This window comes from Anabrus simplex, chromosome 9, assembly GCF_040414725.1.
Source record: "Anabrus simplex isolate iqAnaSimp1 chromosome 9, ASM4041472v1, whole genome shotgun sequence".
Lineage (NCBI taxonomy): Eukaryota > Metazoa > Arthropoda > Insecta > Orthoptera > Tettigoniidae > Anabrus > Anabrus simplex.
In genome coordinates this window covers 109608168-109622756 of record NC_090273.1, presented here as the reverse complement: position 1 = coordinate 109622756, position 14589 = coordinate 109608168, and the positions used below count along the sequence as shown (strand labels likewise).

The 14589-nt window shown below is 40.0% G+C and overlaps 1 protein-coding gene across 1 annotated transcript in view; it reads right to left on the bottom strand.

The window, feature by feature from the left end:
- The window catches only part of chm (chameau), an 895896-nt gene that overhangs the window by 826458 nt on the left and 54849 nt on the right, over positions 1-14589 (bottom strand). Inside the window, exons 6-7 of the mRNA XM_067153506.2 lie at positions 11331-11557; positions 2336-2522 (exon numbers count right to left, since the gene is read on the bottom strand). Coding sequence (XP_067009607.2) covers positions 2336-2522; positions 11331-11557 — 414 coding nt within the window. The remainder of the gene's footprint in view (positions 1-2335; positions 2523-11330; positions 11558-14589) is intronic.

Here is a 14589-nt window from a genome sequence, read left to right as displayed (position 1 = left end):
TTGGCGGGCCATGTGGGGTGTTGCGTTATCGTGCAACAAAATCATACCAGCGCTCTATTTTCCCCGCTGATTTTCTTTAATTGCTTTATGCAACCCGTTCAATGTTTGATGATACGAAGCCGAGTTGACTGTCATGCCTTTCGGCATAAATTCCATTTGCAACACACCCTCCATATCAAAGAACACTGTCGCCATTACCTTTCCCGCTGAAAGTTGGATGTTGGCCGTCTTTTATAGTGGTGATGTGGTGTGTGCCCATTCCATCGTTCTCTTTGTTTCAGGGGTGAAGTGGTGGACCCACGCTTCATTCCCTGTGAAGATTCGCCACAGAAACTCGTTACCCTCTACAGAATACCCTTGCAAAAATGCCAGTGATGATTGGAAATGTTGTCCCTTGTGAATATCGGTGAGCAGACATGGGATCCACCTTTGACACAGTTTACGAAATCCAAGGTGCTGGTGAACAATGGAGAACACACTGCCATACGAAATGTTCAGCATGCTGGCAATATTCTGCAGTGTTATGTGCCGATTCTCTCCAATGATCCCATCCACAGGGTCAACATTTGCAATGGTACTGGACGTTACGGGCCTGCCTTCGCGATATTTGTCCTTGAGATCTGTGCGCCTGGAGTCAAATTGCTTACACCACTTTACAATACCTGGGCAAGAAATTACACGCTCACCATTTACAGCAGTGATTTTACGATAAATGTCCATGCAATTGAGTCGTTTAGCCCATGGAAATCTGATAGTTGTACGCACCTCCAATTTGGAGTGACATCCAGTTGACGTGCCATTGAGCCTAGCCCGCTCTGCACACACAACACAACTGGATACCACACCAACCTTCCTATCGGACGTGTCAGCAGTTACTGTAGCTCGCTCCGCATTGGCCACGGTCAAGACACACAGTGTGCACTCACGGCGAGCTAGTGTAAGTTACTTTTTGGTTCGCCCTCATATGAGCATTACTTTTGTTCTCTGACCAGGGACACCGTTTCACTGGTTTGACCTCATCTTTGGGTACCCTCCAATCCTGGATTTTTGTTTAACGTTGTGTCTATCTAGGACATCTTGTTCCATTATCTCACTCAGCCTCAAATCATTAGCCACTGCATGGTGCCACCTAGGTTTACTTTTAGGATTCCATACTTGTATTAGGATCTCTTTTTTCAGCCTGTTGTCAGACGTACGGAAAACATGATTGATGTTGTCTGTTGCTTTGCCCATCTTGTAATGCACTTCATGTTTTCTGAGCTTCCATGTTTCTTTCTTTTTCTTTTAAAAAAAGTGTATATTCCCTAATTAGTTTTAGGTCAGTAGCAAACCCTAACCATTGTCGTTTAAAACATCTTGAATTAATGACAGATATTTTACCAAGTGTCCCCATGCTCCTCCTCCTTCACTAGCCAGTGGATTGTAACACTTCATCTGTTGACAGTTTTCAATCAACTCCATCTTGAGTTCTGTGTTTAGGTCTAATGAGCAGACTTTTCCAGTTATTTAAACTCAAAGTTTGCTACCTACAACACGATTCAAAGATGCCCTAATGTTGCCAAGAGCTTGAATCTATTTAACTTTGTAACAACTACAGCTGTTTCTAGCACATGCACGATTCTATAAACTTTTTCCTTCCACCCAGGCAGTGTTCCCTCATTCTTCAATAACATTTTTTTGAAAATAGGCAAGTTCTAAAATGGTATATTTTTACTGTGAATTACACAATATAATATTCAAATTAAATATTAAACACTGTGTTCTAGCGGAATGTCAAGGGACAGCAGAGTAAGTTTGAATTATCCACAAATTCAAAATGTTTGAATTAAATACCATCTAAAACCAAACCAAACCAAACCCCATGGCACTACAGCCCTTGAAGGACCTTGGCCTACCAAGCGACGGCTGCTCAGCCTGAAGGCCTGCAGATTACGAGGTGTCGTGTGGTCAGCATGACGAATCCCCTCGGCTGTTATTCTTGGCTTTCTAGACCGGGGCCGCTATCTCACCATCAGATAGCTCCTCAATTCTAATCACGTAGGCTGAGTGGACCTCGAACCAGCCCTCAGGTCCAGGTAAAAATCCCTGACCTGGCCGGGAATCGAACCCGGGGCCTCCGGGTGAGAGGCAGGCACGCTACCCCTACACCACGGGGCCGGCATTAAATACCATCTACTGTCCAATAATTTATGTTTAAAGATTCCTTTGCTAACAAGGTGATGGATATGAACAGCAACATTAATAATTTTCAAGTTTCAGAACAAACATCATCAAAAAAACATATACAGCAGAACAATTAAGTTGGATAGTATATGGCATGCAAGCTTCTTCCTACCTTACTGAAGTAGCCGACAGTATGACAGCCCTCGGTGTCTCCAATAGTCATCACATAAAACAGGAAGGGTTCTACATCATAGTAGAGTGTCTTGTGGTCGAGGAAGAACTTGGCTAAGAGGCAGAGGTTCTGACAGTATTGCTTGTATCTTTTACCATCAACTTCCCACACTGAGATTTTGTCTTTCCTGAAAAATAAAATTAATACCATTAAATAAGTAAAGCTGATAATTTCTTTATTAAAAGAAGAACATACAATAAACAAACAAACACATCCCTCTAAAAAGAGCCAGGTGATTGCCACCAGTGAACTCATTATATAAAAAATAGACACAATCTTCCTTAACAAATCCTTGACAGACAACGAACATCTCTCCCGTTTCCACTGCATGCAGCTTAATTACTACTCCGTTAAGAGAGGTCAGGGAGTTACTCTTGTTCCCCACCTCGCCAGAACATCATATTTAAATGAATTTTTACGCATGGTCTGCTCGTCTCTGGAACCTTCTACCATCTGAAGTAAAACTGCTTCCTCTTCCTCCAAGCAGTAAAGAAAATGCACATGTAAATGGAAACCCATATGTGATGTATATAATTTGTACAAATTACAATTTCAAGAATGATGCGTGCAAGTGCAGTTGAATGTGGGAGAATGTGTATGTGTGCGGGTTTGCGAGGAATTAGTATGAGCTCCGGAGAGTGCGTATAATGGGGTAGGAGTGAGGGTATAAGGGGTGGTGATTTGTGTTTTAAGAGGAAGTACAACTAGGTTATCATCCTCTCTGAACAAATTAGTGGAAAAGAAATTTATAATAAAAGAAAATGATTTATTCAACGAAGGATTTGGAAACGCAGTACAAAATAAAACAAAAAAAAATTATTCAATCAAAAGGGAACGTGTGTTCCCTGAGTAACAGTACACTTGTAATTTACATACCCTTGATTAATCTACTGCAAAGTGGATGACGAGATCAGCAGTAGTCGCGTCATCGGCTAGTATTAAATAATTGAAAAAGAGGTTCAACCTATTCAATACATAGGAAAGAAATGTAGTGATTACATTTCTATTTAATAGTAAATATAAATGGGACCGGTTTCGACCCTAGTCCAGGTCATCGTCAGCTGTAAAAACATGTAAAACAATGCATATGAAAAAGAAAAAGAAAAAGATTAATTAAACTCTGGATTCTTAATATTACGTACTGTTTCATCTTATTAAGAATGGTAGTATGGCACACGCAATGATAGGTGAAGTCTCACAATGTTTATGAATATTGGAGAACAGTCAAAAGGGTCAGTTTCCATACTCTGTCAGGCACAAAGTCACAACACTATCAAATAATATACGAAGATCATAAATAACTTGAAGTCGCAGACAAATAGATTTGTAGACGCAAACCGCCAGCTCCCGGTGATCAGCGCGGCACATTCAAGGTCATGCGCTACGGTCTCGAACGTCAAAGTAGAATGGAGTATATCCTGAAGGTCCAGTATTTGTCTCGGTTGCGGGAAGTTAAGTACGTGTATATAGAAATATACAACGCAAATCAGTATAATTGAATGAGTACTTGTGCTCCTGCTAAGTTCTTGGAAAACAGTTGACTTGAAAAAACAATTGTAAAGAGAAAAAATATAGTAAAAAGCGCAATATCGGAAAACAAATGAAAACTTATATGCACAGTGCGCTATTTTTTAAATTGAAAAAATTTTAGGTCATGATTGAAGTAGTCGAAGTTGGCGCAAGACAAGAGTTAAAATTTGAAAGAGGAGAACCGAAATGAAGGTCGATGTTTTTTTTTTTTTTTTTTAATAGAGAAGGTAGAATAAATTAACAGAGGAAGAGTGAGAAAGAATAAAAGAAATTGAAGTTAGATGGTATTGAGGAAGGATAAGATAGGGAAATGAAGGAGGGGTAGTTTAGGGTGGGTTATTGGAGATAGAAAATGTGGGTGGGAACTTTGTAAGGCATGGAAAATAGAATTGGGGTTTTGGAATTTGGAATTTTTGAGAAGAAGAATTAGGAAGTCAAAAAGGATATTGGGTTTTTCAGAAATGTCGTTTAAATTGAAATTAGGGTTGAAGTACTGGTCAAGGTGGATAAAGCAATTTTCAGTAATGTTTAAGAGGGGGCCTTTGTTAATGATTTTAAGTATATTCATGTCATTGTCAATACTGGTGAAACTATGCTTGGAGTCTTGTATGTGCTGTCCTATGGCAGAGAATCTGTTGTATTTAATGGCGTTGACATGTTCAGAGTACCTGATATTGAAGTTGCGGCCAGTTTGTCCGACGTAGGAGGAATTGCAGTTGTTGCATTTGAATCTGTATACACCACATTTAGAAAAAGCATTAGATTTATTTAAAGATTTAGAGTTGTGTAAGATATCAAGATTTCTATTGTTAGTTCTAAAAGAAATTTTCATATTATGTTTTTTAAAAATATTAGTTATTTTATAAGCATCCTGAGTGAAAGTGAAGGTGGAAAAAGCAGTTGGTTTTATTGTGTCTTTAGATAAAGTGGTTTTTGGACGGTGTTTGAATTTGTTGATGATGCGGTTTATGAAGGAGTTGTTAAAGCCATTGAATTTAGCAATGTTGCGGATGGTGTTTAATTCATTATTTAAATCTTTTTTGGACACAGGGGTGTTGAAAGCACGAAAAATTAAGCTGTTATAAGTAGCACGTTTATGAGCTTGGGGTGCGAAGAATCTTGTCTTATTGTGGTTAACGTTAATACTTTCAATACGGAACAATGAAATTTTTATCTTTAAATCGGCTAGTATGCGTTCGAGTGTTTCCTGCAGGACGAAGCTCCGTCTCAGGCCAGAGAGATCGGCACACTCTGTGAGGACGTGGGTCACAGTGACGTCAGCACCACAAGAACACACTGGGGGGGTCTTCCCTCTTTAGGAGGTAAGAGTGTTTAGATCGTCCTTGACTTATCCTCAGCCTACACAATACTATGGCCTCTCTCCATGAAGGCCAGAAAGACGACCGCCACATGGTAGTTGTCTTCTTAATTGCTTTCAGCTTATAGGGTGTTCGGATAGATAGCCACTCCGATTACCAGGACACCAAGATGGTTCAATGTAGCTGAGAACAAATATCTTTAGCAGGTACACTGATAGGTCTTGGAGGTAAAAGTACCGCTTCCTTTGCAGCTTCATCTGCAAGTTAGTTTCCCGCAATCCTAACATGGCTTGGAAGCAACGCGATAGTGATTCTGGTGCCACATCACTTAACCTGAATAGGTCATGAATCTGCTACACTAATGGGTGTTGCGAGAAACAGGCTTCAATAGACTGCAGAGAGCTTAACGAGTCAGTACTCATAAGACAGTGGCTTCTTTTGTCACCCAGTGCAAACTACAGAGCTTCTAAGATGGCGTAAAGCTCCGCAGTATACACGCTACATACACCAGGAAGCGAGATCTTCATGCTCATATCATCGGTGACGAAAGAGCAACCAACATTTTCTCCGGTTTCAGAACCATCCGTGAAGATATGTCTCGCATCCGGATATTGGTGAACGAAGTCCTGGAAATACCTCTGATAAACGGACGAATCCGTGCTCACCTTGGGTCCAAGGAGTAGATCTAGACGCATATCCAGTCGCGGAACTAATCACGGAGGTACCTTGCTAAAAGTTTGTTCAAGACAACCACTGATATCTATATTCAAATCATGATACAAGCTATCAATTCGAAGCCCAACTGGCCGTGTGGCATTTGGCTGGTCTTGGTACCTCTGGTGGTATTGGGTACTAAAGATGCACTGATAGCTAGGATGTAGTGGCATTTCACAAATTTTGGCAGAGTACGTAACTGCTGCCTCCTTATCTGTAAAGGTGAAACTCCCGCTTCAGCGAGTAGGCTGGGAATGGGGCTAGTATAGAAAGCTCCCATTGCCAGCCTAACTCCACAATGGTGAATACTGTCTAAATGGCTCAACGCAGATTTTGATACTGAGCCATAATCCGCACTTCCATAGTCAATTTGGGAGAGAACCGTTGCCATGTAAAATCGTAGCAGCTCCGCATGGTCAGCCCCCCATGAAGTGCCTCTGAGAAACTTAAGCATGTTAAGTCTCTTCATGCAGGTAACCTTCAACTGACGGATGTGGGGCTGCCACGTTAGTCCCTTATCAAAATGGAGACCCAGTTGAATACATACAGTACAGCGATGGAACGACCGCGAGCCCAGCAGGGGCAACTATGCAGTTGATGGCGATTGCGAACAGCGTGACACTCAGTACTGATCCCTGAGGTACTTAATTTTCCTGAACGTAATATTGAGAAAATGCATTCCCTACTCGGACTCAAAAGAGCCAGAGGAACACGAAGTTCTCAATAAACGTTGGCAAATTTCCCCGAGATCCCCACTGGTGTAGTGTGGAGAGAATCCCATATCGCCAGGTAGTATCGTAAGCTTTCTCCAGGTAAAAAAAAACCAAAACCGGCGACTAGGTGTTCCTTCCGGAGACAGGCCTCCTGAATGGCGCTCTCCAGCCTGACCAGATGATCAGTGGCAGACCGATGAGAGTGAAACCCACACTGGTAGTTAGATGAGAGACCTTCCTTTTCCATGGCCCACACAAGACACTGGTTAATCATCCTTTTAAATAGCTTACAAAGACCATTTGTAAGGCATATTGGCCTATAACTACCCAGAATTTTTGGATCTTTACCTGGCTTGGGAACTGGTATCGCAATTCCCTCGTGCCATTGAGATGGAAACACACCCTCACCCTCACTCCATATTCTGTTGGCATTTGATTGTGGATTTTATCCAGTCCAGGATCCGTGTCTCTGCATAGCGCGAGTGCACTCCGCAACTCCCTGAGTGAGGATATAAATGACGGGGTCTTCTTACTCTTAACATGTACAGCATAAATGAAGACAATTATTACTCTAAGAGTAGTGTTTGGAGTGAATATATGTAAATTTAAAATTGTCTATACATACGTAAATATCCAGCAACGGATGCACTTCCGTGTTTGTGGGACTTACCCTTTCACAATCTACTACCTCTAGATTGTACATGTACAATTTAAAATTTATGAATGAATAAATAAATGAATAAGTAAATAAATAAATATAAATAAATAACAGGAAGCAATTGTCAAATTACAGAGGCATAACTCCTTTCCCAGGTCTTAAAGGTCAATGAATTCGTACTGTAAGAAAAGATGAGGATGACTGTTGAAACTAATCTAGAACAGCAACAACTCTGATTTAGACCTGATCAATTCACTATTGACGTCATCTCTGCTACTAGGAAGTTACTTGAGAAAAGCTAGGAGAGAAATAAGCCTAAAGTAGTAGTCCTCCTCTTGGCACAGAAAAGGCATACATACCGTATTTCACGGCAAAATCGTCGCCACCGCGTAATCGTCGCATCCTTTATTTTCAATACAAAAATCGGACTTTAAACATTTAATTACATAATCGTCGCACGTCCAAATTTTGTTCACTAATCTGGTTAAAAGGTAAATGGAACTGCAACGTAAGTTGCACATGAATGCGCAATTTAAATACGTGTATGGTTTATGGGCAATTTGGCAACACAGTCACGTTTGCGACATGTTGCACAACGTATAAATAAATAATACCGGTATATGTACGACGCATGGCTTACCGGTAGACTATCGGCAGTTTGACAACGTGGTCGCGAGACAGTGTACTATTTATTCACCACCTACATATTATGCTTACCGGTAGGCTATCGGCAGTTTGACAACGTGGTCGCGAGACAGTGTACTATTTATTCACCACCTACATATTATGAGTTCCCATTTGAAATAAGTAAGGCTGTAAGTTATCGCTTATCGGCAACGTCGCCAGGAAATACCGGCTAGGTAGGTTGAATGGACCTCGAACCAGCCCTCAGATACAGGTAAAATTCCCTGACCCGGCCGTGAATTGAACCCGAGGCCTCCGTGTAAGAGGCAAGCACGCTACCCCTACACCATGGGGCCGGCTCCTGTGTTATTGCGCACAAAGTGAAATCCAAGACGATAACGCAGATTTCCACGGAATTATTCAGCCGAATTATTTACGATGTCTCAGTTGTCATCGCTAGACTCTTATCCTACTACTACGTCATAAGTGTCCGGGCATGGGATGAACACTTTTATCCAAGTAGTCAAGATAATTATTATCCAATGCTATTAAAGTTTTATTTTATAAACTCGTCAGTAATGTAATGTAAAATCATCAATAACTGGGAAGAAATATTAACCTAATTACCGTATGTTTAAAAGAAATTGAAAAAAATGAATGTTTGTTACTGACGTCTCGGAATACAGTCAACCAAAGAGAGCAGTCAACTATACAGTAGATCTACACCGCGCTAGCTAGAGCTCCGGTTTGCAAGCTTTGCTCAAGCGCAGTAGTGTGTCGCAACCAACGAGCTAAACTGATAAATTGTTGCATGCTTCCTTGCTGCCTAACAGTATTGGCTGCTCTGGAATGGACAGATCACAGATGCATTTATTTGTTTCAGATTTACGTGATTACTGTAGACATGTGTGCGTGAGAATTTAAGTTTTTAATTTGTGTTTTGGGTGTTTGCAGAAATAATTTGTTTTAATAGTGAACAATTACGGAAAGTCATTTATATCGCAAAACATTAACGTGTGAAGCATTTATAAGTGATTATGGGTAAATATAGAATCTATTCTGCGGGCTTCAAGCTAAGCGTAATTGCCTTCGCTGAACAGCACGGGAACAGAGCTGCAGAAAGAAAATTTTCTGTGAGTGAAAAGTTGGTGCGTGACTGGCGGAAAGTAAAAAACAAGCTAAAAAGCGCAAAACCTTCTAGACGCGCGTTTAGAGGTCCTAAAACAGGGAAGTTTCCTATAATTGACGAAGAAGTGTTTAGGTACGTCAGTGAAATACGTAACAATGGCTGCAGTGTATCATATGAAATGTTACAAATTAAGGGACAGGAGGTAGCGCGCAAACACAACATACCGGTAACTCAGTTTAAGGCGACTCGTGGGTGGATTAAGGGGTTCATGCGACGACACAATCTGTCAGTGCGAAGGAGAACAACACTAAGCCAAAAGTTGCCTGCTGATTACACGGACAAGATTGTAAATTTTCACCGATTTGTCATATGTTTGCGCAAGGAAACTTCGTACTTGCTTTCTCAAATCGGTAATGCCGATCAGACTCCAATCTTTTTTGATATGCCTCGCAACAGCACTATTGCGCTAAAAGGATCACGGAGTGTATTAATGAAAACCAGCGGTAGTGAGAAGTTGCGATGCACGGCAATGCTAGCCATTACAGCTGACGGGAGAAAGTTGCCGCCTTACATCATTTTCAAGAGGAAAACGATGCCTAAGAATATACAGTTTCCCCGTGGAATTCATGTACGAGTGCACCCAAAGGGTTGGATGGACGTAGAACTCATGCTGGACTGGGTTAAAACTGTGTGGAATAGAAGACCTGGTGCACTACTAAAACAACCAGCTCTGCTTGTTTTAGATAGTTTCCGAGGTCACCTCGTGAACGAAGTGAAGCAAATTCTCACTACAAATAAGACACGACAGATAGTCATTCCTGGTGGCCTAACATCTGCTTTGCAGCCACTAGACGTATGTGTTAATAAACCCTTTAAAGACCACTTACGTCGATTTTACAACGAGTGGATGATGAGCGGCGATCAGCAATTGACGCCCGCCAGAAATATCAGGCGTCCACCCTTGGACTTGTTATGCTCGTGGGTGAAGAAGAGTTGGGATCTTATACCACCTGAACTAGTCTCCAAGAGCTTCAAAAGGACTGGGATTTCGAATGCACTAGACGGTTCCGAAGATGACGCAGTGTGGCAGGGAGACGAAGAATCTGATACAGGTATTAACAGAGGCGAGGACGGCGCATCAGATAGCGAAACCTGCGATAGCGACACCGAAGATTTGGAATAAATTGCGTACCGGTAAGTCCGCATTTCACAACAAAGCGATAATTTTTTGCAAGTGTAATATTTTAACTTTAATACTCAAATTAATGACAAATTAACTTAATACGTTCATTTTTATTTTCAGGTTGGAAAAACGTTCGCCGAATTGTTGCGAAAAATTATGAATTTTGTTTTAGACTATTTTAATTATTTTGATGTATAAACGCGAGTATTACGTGCATCTTAAATTTGTATCAAATACAATTTAGTTATAAATACATTTTTTGAGTAATAAAAATACTGGTATTAAATATTCATCGTATAATGGTCGCACCCTACAATTTTTTTCGAAAATTTTGGTATAAAAAGTGCGATGATTATGCCGTGAAATACGGTATTTCTCATCAATACATTGGGGATGTAAGACTTAAAAAGAGGGGTGACAGAAAACAACAGTCACTAACACGGAAACTGTCTGGGTTGCACCAGACTGACTGCAACGAAACTGGGTAGGATGATCAATTAAAATATCGCTACCCACCTGTCATTAATGGGGTTGCTAGGTTTTTGAAATGCCAATAAGGGACAGATCATGACACACTATTATAGCTTCGAGGATGTCAACCACTGTGGTAGCCGAATGCTAATTCAGCAGCAATGACACTACTGACACTCTAAAACAAATTTTGTTATTAGAGGCCATGCTTATTTGCTTCACAAATCTTTTATGTAGTGCGGTCGAAATGTGATGCTTTCAAGTCACTTTCACCTCCATGTCCAATTGACCAATTACATGTAACACATCTTGCCTTCAAACAATTACTGTCAACGGGCGCAATCCAGTTGTACTGATCTTCCCATTTTTTCAAATAAATAGAAAGTCTTTTCTTCCTTGCTTTTGGGGAATCACACATTATAACAACACTAGTATGAACTCTGTTACTCTCACCCCACTGCAGCACAACACAAACTGTCAATTTTAACAATTTCTGCTAAAAAACAGTTGAAAATGAAAGAATGCAGGGTTTTGTTAACTGTTGTGGTGACATTATAATATTATTTCCTAGGGTATTACAGTAAATTTACCCACCTATAGACCTCTTCCCCTGGCGGATGTCTCCACACGCACTTGACAACATGTCTCTTTAGTATAGTCCTGCTCTTCATGTAACGCAGACAGTATTCGCATATATACAACTTTGGAACACGAGCGTACTCCTCGGGGTAAGGGCTCTGGTACCACACTTCCATCTCATACTTTCCCATCTCAACATACTTGGTACCTTTCACGTGCGGTAAACTCTTCAGATCGTCTTCCTGTGAAGAAACAGAAGAACACAACAATTTGAGACCTTAAGATTTAGTATAGTTCATCAGAAGTTTGGAATGTTTCAAATAGTGAACATGAATACAACTAAAGATGGCTAAAAGCCTCCGAACTAGAACATGAAGCTTCCCCAAGTCCAGCGAATTGTGTAATTAATTATGAAGGTTGGAACTTTAATAGTGGCAACATTCCTGTAAACGCCACGAAATAGAACCTAATAATGTCGCTGATACCACAAGTTAGTCACATACCTACCTTACCTCAGACCACATGGACTCTCCCTTCCCACATCAAGCGCATGCGAACTGGCGAGAGGAACAAAGCTGCGTGTTTGCTGGTGGTTGAACATGGTGTCACAATGTTTTCGAAACAGAAACCACAGAGTTGGATAAAGATTGAACGTGCCAGAGGTCATATAGCACAAGTGTCATCTCAAAGACTTCAAGAGGCTTGTGAGGAATCTGCAATGCCTTACAGAACAGTGGCATGGTGGGTAAAAGCCTTCAATGAGGGACGCCAAAATGTGGCAGACATGCGTCAGCCAGGTCGTCCTAGTCCCAGTGAAGAAGAAATGCATGCTCTTGCCACGTTACTGGACAATAATTGACACCATACGATTCGTGAACTGGCCCAAGACACCGGATTAGTGCATATGACTGTGCTTCACATTCTGAAGGAATGCCCGGGCAAGAGAAAAATTCCACCACGATGGGTTTTGTGTGATTTGACAAAAATGCAGAAACGGTTATAAGCTCTAAATTTCATTTTTGTTCCGTACTGAAGTGCTATTATAAGAATAAATTGACACCTTTTCAATACAATATATCAAGTAAATGATTTTACGTAAGTCTTGGGACTAGTTTCAGCCACTTAGTGGCCATCTTCAGCCAAATAAAATTAAACAGATTATGTGATAACTAAAATATATGTATAACAGACAAAGATAATGTTGCAGGAATAATTATAACATTAAATTATATATAATAACAAAATTTATGGTTATCTTCTTGTCATGATATGATGTCTTAAAGTTCACTTAGGACCTCAGGCAAAGAAGGAAATCTGGAACTGGTAGTCAGAATTAGGAATGAATAAACATATAGAAAAGAAATTAAAAAGGAGAAAAATTATTTATGAGACTCACCTCTAATGTCTGATGGAGGAAGCAAATGGGCCATGTAACAAACGCTAGTCTAAGCTAATTTAAAATATGATTTCAACACCATGGCATATAACAAACAAACATCAATTCCATGGACCACGAAAATATAGTGTTTAACTGAGAAAGTGTATCGATAAAAATATATATGCCTGACCTAAATTAATACAGAACTCTAGGTGCCTTAGGAATATTAAGTGTGACTGTGAAATATACACAGTATATAAATGATTTATATATGAGTGAAATTTTTATTTGAATATATACTGTACTATACTCTTTGCTAATCCATCCTTCACTGCACAGAGGGGTGCCGAAATAGTGAAGTATTTTGAGAAATTTAGTTGAATATCTCTATTAAATCCAATATTACAATGTAGCATTCATACAATTAGAAAAATTAAGTCCTTGAGTGTCCTTTGTGCATATGGTCCATGGAATCGATTTGTCTGTTGTAAGCCATGGTGTTGAAATAATGTTTTAAATTAGCTTAAACTATTTAACAAGCCCTTCATGGAGTATCACTCACTGGAAACATGTCCGAAATTTTTAGTTTCTAAACCTGTTCGATGGCAGTTCTGTCACCCCAACACTTTATAAGCATACCTTAGAACTGCACATAGTATCATTAAGTTGATTGTTCTCACTCTTTTGTGAAACTTTTTGTTTCCTCAACTCTCTGCCCAATTTGCTCACTTATTGTTAAAAATCATTTTCCTTCTCTTTGTTATTATAAACAGTGACATGTCCATGATTATTCAGCAGCAATAGCTTTCTGCGAAGAACTTTGGCCCAACTTGCTAAAATTTCCAGTTCTTGCTTCTGATCTAATATAACATGCTTTCTTTTCCAAGCCACAATACTGTACTGTAAATGTAACCATAATTTCAAATATAATCATTATTATTGTTGGCAGTATTAATGAACTTGACCATATGCAGTTGCTAATTGATCCCTATTGACTAGCGACATTCATCAAACCTGTGAAACAATATTCAATAGTATACGTTTACTTATTTACTACATCCTAACATTGTACACTACATGTTTCCATAACAGATGTGTTATCTTCTTCAGCTACTAATAAAATTTCTAAGGAGAACATAAATCTACAATACCTAATAATGTCATAACAAACATTCGCATAAAAATAAATTGTCTATATAAAATCTACATTAAAATGTGAACAGCTCCATCTCTTATTGCAGTCTAAAACACATTTCCTGATCTTCTCGGAGAAAAATTGTTCATACTAACACTCTAACACTGGTTCGTTACAGTCCCAATCACTAAGCACTCCATTTCTGGTACAGTAATTATTTTTATAAGATTATATTAAGAGCTGATATCTGAACTGTTGTTTAAAACATAATTAAAATTGATATTTTTATCAGTGTTAAGAAGACTGACTTAGGGCTGGCATACAAGTAAACTGAAGTGACTGAGGTATGAGTGTTGCTAGTAATACCATTGCTTATGCAGCCAGTCCCTGTTATGAATGGTGTGAAGATATCGCTCATAGGGTCGGTTGGTGCATGCATTTCAGTGGGCTTGGCAGACTGATATGTAATAGCAGCAGCTGGCTCGGTGAGGAAAGCAACGGAAAACTACCTCACTCCTCATTTTCCTAGTATGCCTCTTCAGTGACGCCTAGGCTATTTATGACAGTTGTTGGCGGAGCTGCAGAGGATCAAACCAGCCTTCGGGCTGAATACCCAACATACTATCTGTACCATAACAGGAAGAAGGGCTTCACATTATTATACAAACACAGGCAGGGAGATATGATATGGTGAAGCAGATGTTTGGAGAAGGTGAGGGGTTTGGCGGCCGCAGCATATACTAGGAACTGTCCTGCCATTC